General features: G+C 47.6%; 1 protein-coding gene across 1 annotated transcript; it reads left to right on the forward strand.

Moving 5' to 3' along the window:
• The first annotated feature begins 2,081 nt into the window (after positions 1 to 2,081).
• KCTD14 (potassium channel tetramerization domain containing 14) lies at positions 2,082 to 8,972 on the forward strand. Its single transcript, XM_014859666.3, has 2 exons — positions 2,082 to 2,392; positions 6,990 to 8,972. The coding sequence occupies exons 1-2, from the start codon at positions 2,252 to 2,254 to the stop codon at positions 7,656 to 7,658; spliced, it is 810 nt and encodes a 269-aa protein (XP_014715152.1). The 5' UTR covers positions 2,082 to 2,251; the 3' UTR covers positions 7,659 to 8,972.
• Positions 8,973 to 9,648: the final 676 nt, after the last annotated feature.

Genomic DNA, 9,648 nt, shown 5'->3' on the forward strand with positions numbered 1-9,648 from the left:
TTAAATGTACGGATTCCTAGGTGCTTCCTTGGCGATTTGGTTTTGGTATCGTGAAGTTGGGGCCCAGAATGGTTTAACAAGAGCTTTAGGTGAGTCTTAGCAACAGAAAAGTTTGGGAAACACAACAGATTATGTCACTTAATTTAATTCTCACAAAAATCCAGTGAAGTAAGTACTCGCATGTATTTTACAAAAGAGGCACTTTGGGTTCAGAGAGGGGAAGTGATGATGGTCACACAGCCGGTAAATGGCAGGTCCGGGGCTCCATTCCCAGTTATCTCACTCCAAAGCTTTATCTTTTTTCACCAGATACTGATTCATTATTATTATTTTTTCCCAAGTTTCTGAACCATTAGTTTATGACCAAGAGTCATCTTTTTTTTTTATTGTGGTAAAAACCACATTAATTTACATTTTAACCATTCTTGAGTGTACAGTTCAGTAATGTTAAATATATTCACATTGTTGTAAAACAGACCTCTAGATCTTTTTCACCTTGCAAAACTGAAACTCTGTATCCATTAAACAATTCCTCTCTTCCCCTGGTAACCACCATTCTACTTTCTGTTTCTATTGACTACTTCAGATACCTCATATAAGCGGAATCATACAGTACTCATCTTTTTGTTACAGGCTTATTTCATTTAACATAATGTCCTTATGGTTCATCCATAATATAACATGTGACAGGATTTCCTTCCTTTTTAAGGCTGAATAATATTTCATTGTACGTATATATCACATTTTGTTTATCCATTCATCCATTGATGGACATTTGGGTTGCTTCCACCCCTTGGCTATTGTGAATAATGCTACTATGAAAATGGATCTGCAAATACATCTTTGAGATCCTGCTTTTAATTCTTTTGGATATACATGCAGAAGTGGAATTGCTGGATCATACAGTAGTTCTATTTTTAATTTTTTTACTAACCTCCATAGTATTTTCCATGGCAGTTGTGTTGTCAGTTTTTTTAGATTTTATTCTTCAGAACAGTTCTAGATTTACAGAGAAATTGAGAAAATAGTACAGAGTTGCCACATACACCACCCTCAGTGTCTCTTATTCTTATCACATCACATTAGTATGGTACATTTGTTACAATTAATGAATCAATATTGATACCCAATTATTAACTAAAGTCAACAGCTTATTCATATTTCCTTAGTTTTCACCTAATGTCCACTTCCTGTTCCAGGATCCCACATTAAATTGCATTCAGTTGTCATGTCCCTTTAAGCTACTCTTGGCTGTGAGAGTTTCTCAGATTTTCCGTGTTTTTGATGACGTTGACAGTTTACTGGTCAGGTATATTGTAGGATGCCCCCTACTGGAATTTGATGTTTTCCTCAAGATTAGACTGGGGTTATGGGACATGGGGAGGAAGAACACGGAGGTAAAGCACCATTTTCATCACATCACATCAAGGGTACACACTATCATCATGATTTTATGACTCTTGATGTTGACCTTGATCACCTGGCTGAAGAAGAGCGTCAGTTTCTCCACCATGAAGTTGTTCTTCTTTCCCCCCCTTTCCATACTGTCCTCTTTGGAAGAAAGTCACTAAGCACAGCCGGTAGTTTGGGAATGGAGAGTTATGCTCACCCTCTTTAGGGTTATTATTATTTTTTTTTAAAGATTTTATTTTTTCCTTTTTCTCCCCAAAGCCCCCCGGTACATAGTTGTGTATTCCTCGTTGTGGGTTCTTCTAGTTGTGGCATGTGGGACGCTGCCTCAGCGTGGTCTGATGAGCAGTGCCATGTCCGCGCCCAGGATTCGGGCTAACGAAACACTGGGCCGCCTGCAGCGGAGCGCGCGAACTTAACCACTCGGCCACGGGGCCAGCCCCTAGGGTTATGTTTTAACAAGCAAAATAACCCACACAACAGGCATCGAGCGCTTTTCATCACTGGTCATGCTTTGCACTTTTAACAGCTGATCGGAGCTGTATAAATAGTCCACATCTGCTGTCTCCTGGATCCTCACTCTTCTCATCTGTAAAATAGGTGTTGCTGATCCTTCACTTTCAGGACTGTAGCCAGTAGAAACTCTTGTCATCAGTGTCTGTTCCCTCCCCCATTTGGCTGTCGGGGAACTCCGGGGCGAGAAGGGAGCACGGACTAGCCTAGGGTCTCACCGCAAGCCCGCCGACTCCAGGCCAGTCCGGGCTCTAACCACACCCTGGGCCCAGCCGCCCCACCCCGGGGCGGGGAGCTAGGTGCACTTCCGCCCGCCCCAAGTACCTGCATGTGGCGGGCTTGGGCGGGACGCGTCAGCGGCGACGGGCTGCACAGTGCCAGCTGCCTGTGGGACCAGACGATGAACCTGACCGCGGCGCCCCGCTCTGTGCGGCCAGCCAGGGCCGTGTCCCCTGCGGGCCCGCCGGGGGTGAGTGCACAGCCCGGGACGCACGGGGGCCCACCCCGGCCCCCGCGCCTCTCCCTCCTTCAAGGGTCCCTTGTCCGCTCCTTGCCCTGCTCTGACTCCCTGCGTCTGGCGCGCAGTCTCCGCCTCTGGCCGGGCTCTCTCTTTCTCTTTGGCTGTTCCTGCCGTTTTGATCTCTCTCCTTCCGCGCCACCATCTCCAGTCCGGCTCAGTGCAGCCTCTCCTCTTTGGCCTCTTTCCTGCTTGGCTGCCTTTGTTTGTCTCCTTCCTCTCTTCTCGGTCTTTGTTTTAGCTGTCCTCTTTGTGCTTCCTCGCTTGGTCCCCTGTCCTGTCCGCTCTTCCGCCGTCCCTCCCCCTCCTCTGCCCCCACCCTGTCTCCTGGCGGTGGGAGAGGCAGCCCCAACTAAAGGCTGGCCGGAGTATCATTCCCTCACGCCGCAAACCCCTACCCTTTCCTGCCTGCCCCAGCCCTCTGGTTGGGTCCTGAATCCGCCTGCCCACTCCCAGGGCTTGGGTGAAAGGAGTTTGAGGGGAGGACCAGGCAAAGGCTCAGAGCACTCTAGGAGCAGAACATTCTAACCTCTCCTGGCTAGGTGCTATCCTGAAGACTTGTAGGAAAGGAAAGCAGATCCAGTAGTGCGGGACTGTGGCTCTTTCCAATAGGACAATGATAACGTCATTGTTGCTGGCAATTGACAGAGTCGCCTGCTCAGAGGCAGGGCTGCCCTAGGTGCTCAATAAATGTCTGAAGGCATTACTGGGCAAGGAGGGAGCCAAGAGGGTGCCTGATGCCAAGTAGAGCAAGACTGGCCCTCATCAGAATACCAGGCACTCCTGTAAATCAGTGTTGTGGGTAAGCTCCAGCTGATTCAACAGAACCTTATTGAGCATCCTTGCTGTGCTAAGCCCTGTAGTAGGTACTGGTGACATAGAGATGAATCAGGGATAGTTTTCCCTTAGGAACCTCACAGTCTAATGGGGGATACAGATGAACAAACAGAATTACAAGAGAGGTAACCACCATGACAGTGGAAGCACAGGGCCCTCTGGGATCACGAGGAGACAACCCATCCAGAAACATTCCTGGAGGAATTAACTGGAAGGATGAGTGGGCAAAGTGAAGGGAGTGGGGCGGTAAGTGAGTGAAGTCCTGGAGGCATGGGGGCCCAGCCTGACCTAGATGGTGGGGGTGGGGGAATGGGAGGCAGGCTTCTGGTAGTTGATTGCTAGGGTTGCAAAGGGCCTTGTAAACCTTGTTAAGGAGTCTAGAGTTTATCTGGAAGGAAATGTAGGGTCACTGAAGTGTTTAATGCAGGGAGTGACCAGATCAGATTTGCACTTCAGAAAAACTGCTCTGGTTTCAGTGTAAAGATAGGATTGGGGGAGGGCACTCAAGGGGGCAGGGAGCCACGGAACTAACCAGGCATTTAGAATTGCCAGGACTTGGTGATTGATGACCTGGGTTGGGGGAGGTTGAGGACAGGAGTAGAATGCAAGATTACAGCCTGGGTTTCTGGCTCAGACGACTGAGATAGGGAACAAAGGAAAAGGTCAGGGTTCTGGAGTGGGGAGAGATCTTTAGGGGCCTAGAGGACATATGAATGGAGATGTCTCTCCATTGACCCGACTAAAGGTGACCAAAAGAAAGGTATGAATGTTTGGCATGGGAGTTGCAGATGTGTAGGAACCCTTTAGACTGGAACTGGGTGAGAGCTGGCCTGTCTGATTCATCCTTGTGTCTTCGTGGCCAGCACTGGCCTGGCACCCTGCAGGTGCTCCTAGAGACCACGTTTCCCCAACCTATGCACACAGGGTGTGGGACAGGCTTTCCCATCCAGGAATGCTTTGGCAGGGTGACTGGTAGAAAAGCTGGGGAAGAGGGGCCACCAGGAAGGGCAGGTGGTTCGGAAGAGGGGTAGAAGAGAAGTCTTTATCTACTAGAAATACATAGTGTAGTATTCATGGATGCTGTAGGAGGTCTGATTCCCAAAGAGATTGGGAGTTTTGGGAAAAAAGGAGGGGGGGGAAAAGCGGGACAGAGTTAAGAAGCTTGGGAACAGGGCCAAGGTCTTATTTGATAAAGAAATGGGGTTGAGGATGTCAGGGCTGGAAGCTATTTTGGTAAGTATCTGGAAATGAGCTTCAGAAATGGCACTTGAAGTGCCTGGATTCATTAGGCTTTCAGAGCTGGAGAAACTTAGAGTTCTCTTTGTCCATTTTGCCTCCCTATTTCATAGATGACTAAGCTTAGGCCCAGAGAAGGAAGTGAGCTGCCCCAGACACATCGCTAATTACTGGCGCAGTGGGACTGGACGTTGAGAGGGGTAGGGCACCCATGCTGTGCTGGAGTCAGACTGATATGGGTTTGATCCCAGCTCCAACTTCATCACTTCTGAGTTATGTGTCCCTTCTTTCTGAGCTTTCCTCACCTGTAATGTGGGGAGATTAAGAGCGCCTGTGAGCTCTCAGTGGTACAGGAGTGATGAGAGCACATCGATCCATTCAAGGATTAAAGTCTGCAGCTTTGCATTTAACTGCCTGCTTTACAGGGCCACCTTGGGGTTAACCAAACAGCCCTGCAAAGGGGCTTTGAGGTTTGTGGGAGAGAGAGGGAATCATAGGTTCTGGGATTATTTTTCTCCTGGCTGTATTGTTTGGCTGCTGTCAGAATGCATCCTCTTGTCTCCCTTCTTCACTCCAGCCTGTAAAACTATCCCCTGGTAGGAGCTGTTGCCATGGCAACTCAGTTCTCCCCAGCAGTCTGGCTGCCTTTGGCTCTGTTCATTCCAGTACTTTAATCTTAGAGGTAGAGCCCACAGACAAGCTGAGAATGAGGTCACACCTAAATCAGACTGAAGGGTAGTCCTGAGCCCTGGCCCTGCAATGACCTTTGATAAAGTCTCCAGGTTGAAAATGCAGCCTTCTCTCTAACACTGCATAGATCTTTGCTGCTGCTGCAGCTATCACACCCCCTAGGAAACCTTCTCTGGCAACCTCCAGCACATCCACAAAAGAGCCGACCCCTCTTCCTTTGAGTTTTCCCTCTCAGCACCTACATCTTGCAGCCATCTGTTTCCTTCTCTCCCCTGTGAGCTCCTGGAGGGCAAAGACTGTGTCCTATTCGTCTGCTTAGGAGGCGGCTTGAATGAAATAGGCCCCTCTACATTTGGTTGAATTAATGAGTAACTAAGGGAATGAAGAATGGAGGTATTTGAAGATTGAAAACTAATTTATGTGATGACTCAGAGGGCAAGCTTCGGGGTAAATTGCACCTGAGTTCAAATACTGATACCATCACTTAATAGCTGGTCAATCTGGGGCAACTTCAGCTCCTTAAGCCTTAGTTTCTTCATCTGTAAAATGGGGATTTAATGCATTCTTCAAAAGGATTGCTGTGAGGATTGAGTTAGAGACTGTATGTACAGAGCTTTGCACAAGTGCTAGACTGTGAGAGGAGGGACTGTGTCCTGCTTGTTCCTCACTGTGCACCAGGGACCTGGCACAAAGTAGGCACATACACATTTTATTGAATGAGTGAATTTTAAATAGTGAAAATTGTCTAGGAAGCTGGTTTCTAAGGATAACATCTGGGGTCTCAGCTCATATGTAATGATCGCTAGATGGTCTGCTGGTATTTTTGGCAGTACTTAGTGACTGCAGCCCAACTCTCGGTCTGTTTCCACGTCCCTCCCCACACTGGCCTGTGGGCCTCTGCAGGCAGGCACCACATGGGTGTCACCCACATCCTTGGTGCTCAGCCCAAGGTCCAGCATAGAGAAGAGGCCTCTAAAAATTCTGTTGAACAGCTACACCTAACTTACATTGGCACCGCACTTTACAGTTTATGAGGCAGTTTTATATCCATTGTATCTGGTGTTATTGGCCTTTTCACCACCAAGGATATTCCTGTTATTTAATCCCCATAGGCCCATATTTTGAAAAACATCCATCAAACAAATTCCATTTGTTAATTAATCAAAGTCATGCCAATTGCTAATCAGAACTTCTGATCTCTATGAAATAAGAATTTGTATCCCCAACTTCCAGCACAGGATGTTGACACACGGTAAGTAGCCAAGAAATGCTTCCTGAATGAATTTAGCCTTTCTGAAAGGTTGAGAAAGGTTTGCACCCTTTTTTTTTTTTAAGCTGTATCTTAGATCTTAGATCTGAGCATCCCACTATTGGGAAATTCTGACTTCACAACACCTCCATATACCCTTTTTATAAATGAGGAAACTGAAGCCCAGGGAGGGGAAAAGCCTTGCCAAAGGCCACAGAGTTTGGAGTTTGGGAGTATTCTTGCTGAGAATTGCTTCCACAGCAGCCCCCTCTACTAATATTCTGTGACTTAAACAAGACCGTTAAAATGCTTGAATGGGTATTCTTATATCAAACTGAAATCTTTTTTTCCTTAAAATGCGCACACTCTGGAGCTCTACAGCATAAATATAACCCCCTTGCTAAGATGGGCCCTCCAATAGCTGAAGCCAGTCATCACGCCTCCCCTAGATTCCGTGCTGGGTTGTTCTTTGGATGAAAAGGTCATGAGCTCCCTGGAGGTGGCACTGTTGATTCACTCTGCCTCTTGTGCCCTCAGCTATCTCCCGTCGTAGAGCTGAACGTGGGGGGCGAGTTCTACACCACCACCGTGGGCACCCTGAGAAAACTCCCAGGTTCAAAGCTGGCAGAGATGTTCTCCAGCTCAGCCAAGGCCTGCATAGATGCGGAGGGCCGCTTCTTCATCGATCGCCCCGGCACCTATTTCGGACCCATCCTGGACTACCTGCGCAGCGGGCAGCTGCCCACGCAGCACATCTTCGAGGTGTACCGTGAAGCTCAGTTCTATGAAATCAAGCCTTTGGTCAAGCTCCTGGAGGACACGCCACAGATCTTCGGTGAGCAGGTGGCTCGGAAGCAGTTCTTGCTGCGGGTGCCAGGCTACAGCGAGAACCTGGAGCTCATGGTGCGCCTGGCGCGGGCCGAGGCTGTGGCGGCGCGCAGCTCCGGAGTGCTGGTGTGCGTGGTACCCACAGAAGAGAACGCCTCATTTTGCGCGGATGCCCTCCGCGTCCTGGAGGCGGACAAGAGGTCGGTCATCAAGTTCGGGCCTTGGAAGGCGGCTCCGGACGTCAAGGACCTCCTGGACTGTGTGAAGATGGACATTATGGCCCAGGGGTACCAGGTGGACTATAAAAGCCATAATGAGAAGGCATTTTCATTTGCTCACTCCGATTACTTCTATACTTTCCTCTTCACCTGGTGGTGATCCCCGGGGGCAGGGGCTGTGTGTTATGGGCTCTGTTGGGGCTTACGAAATTAAAAGTTGCCTTGAAACGCCATCTTCCTTTAATTTCAAAAACAAACATCAAACAGCTTCCGAGGTGGTCTACCGAGGCTTGCCCCCAGATATTTATCTCCCCCTTGAGGACTTTCCAGTCATTGCACCTGACTCCACTGTGCTTGCCTAGTGAGGTGCGGCTGCTCCCTGTTTAAGGCCTCATGTACCTGCCAGACCCTTCCGTCAAAGTCCGATGGCAAGGCTGAGATGAACTGGAATAGTTCAACAATGCTTTGGCTGGGGATGCAGGATGACAACAGGAAAAGAACAGGATATCATGAATCTAGATAGTCTGACCTAAAAATGTAGCCTACCCAGCTTCAGCTTGTGGTCCAATCCTCTAACCCTGGTGTGTGCTTCATGAGGAATATGCCAGGTTAGTACCTTTACTAGATGCTGCTCAGATCTCCTCTCCCAGGTGCTGTGAGTGTTGGCTGCTAGAGCCTCACAGCTGTCACCTTCTCTAGAGCAGTGGTCCTCAAGGTGTGGTCCCTGGACCAGCAGCATCAGCAACACCTGAGAACTTGTTAGTAATACAAATTCTCTGGCCTCCACCTCAGACCTACTGAATCAGAAACTCTGGGGGTTGGCCTGGCAGTCTGTTTTAACAAGTCCTTCCTGTGATCCTGATGCACTCTAATTTTGAGACCTGCTCTAGAAAAAAAATTGCCATCTTGCTTGTGTGGAGGTACGGAAGACTGACCCCTTACTACAAGGAGGAACCAACTCGGTTCCAGAGCTCCTTGTGGGATCCGGCTGAAGCCAGTCTTCATCTGACACCACAATCTTGGTTAGGATTCCTCCTCTGCTCTAGCCTGCTTCCCTGACTCCCCTTGCCTGAGGGCACATCCTCAATAAACCGCTTACACAGGAGATCCTGTTTCAGGTTCTGCTTCACAACCTAAGACATTCTGTAACTCTAAGGAGGACACATGTAGACATTTATCCTTCTCCAAGTCCATGTCTGGGAAAGGTGACCCCCTTCCCTGCCTAGTAGGGTGAGCAGCCATCCTGGGTTCCCCGGGACTGAAGGTCCATTTAACTGTTAAGCTTTAAGGAATTAATGCTGACTCAGGGAGTTTCAAACTTAAACATAAAATTGCTCAGAACATAGTCATTTTTCAACAAGCATTATAATTCAGTAACCGCATCTGCTTGTATATTTTTTCTTATTTTCAAAGCTTGTTCTATTTTCCTTTTTTGGTATTTAATGTGGCTGGCAATTTAAAGTGGAAAAATCTCGAATGTCTATTTGAACTTTTTATCACGAAGCAATTCAACATTATCAAGGGCATGGAAAAAAAGTTCATACCTTTTGATCAATAATTACACTTAGGAGATTAGATTTCAAGGAGACAGCTCCTTGAGATCTAAATAGGATTGCTTAAAATTTCAGTTTCTTGAATTATGGAAAGGTCAGTGTCGTCCCCGATATTTCTGCACATTCCCAGAGGGCCTGTCCTCTGTGGTCAGCTCTGGGTTTCTGCTCCTGCTGGATTCATTCAGCATAGGGATCATGTAGCTATCTGGAACCTGTTGTTTCTGGTATACAAAATCTCACCCAGATTTAATGCTCAGATCTTTTTCTTAATTTTTGCAAATAACATTCCCGTGAGCTATTTCTCACATAGCAGACTGGAAAATACAGGCTAATTAACGGGAGGGAATTTACAACACAAGTGAAAATAACTTCAAATTGAATATTGGACATATCTATTCTTAAAAGTGTGTCAGTAACTCCCATCGCTAGGGCTTTTCATTGGTAGATTGTATTTGTTCCTATTCTTTCTTCCCCCTCTGTTCTTGCCATGCTTCTCTGTAGTTGGGAATAATCTTTCCCACTCCACTGATGGGGGTTGGCCTCATGACTTAATCTGGCCAATGGAGTATGTGTGGAAGTGACAGTGTGCCAGTTCCA

This window comes from Equus asinus, chromosome 20 (assembly GCF_041296235.1).
Source record: "Equus asinus isolate D_3611 breed Donkey chromosome 20, EquAss-T2T_v2, whole genome shotgun sequence".
Taxonomy (NCBI): domain Eukaryota; kingdom Metazoa; phylum Chordata; class Mammalia; order Perissodactyla; family Equidae; genus Equus; species Equus asinus.

Coding starts and splice junctions, on each gene's coding strand:
- KCTD14 (XM_014859666.3), top strand. CDS start 2,252: ATGTGGCGGGCTTGGGCGGGACGCGTCAGCGGCGACGGGCTGCACAGT. Junction 2,393..6,989: donor CCCCTGCGGGCCCGCCGGGG/GTGAGTGCACAG, acceptor TTGTGCCCTCAG/CTATCTCCCGTCGTAGAGCT.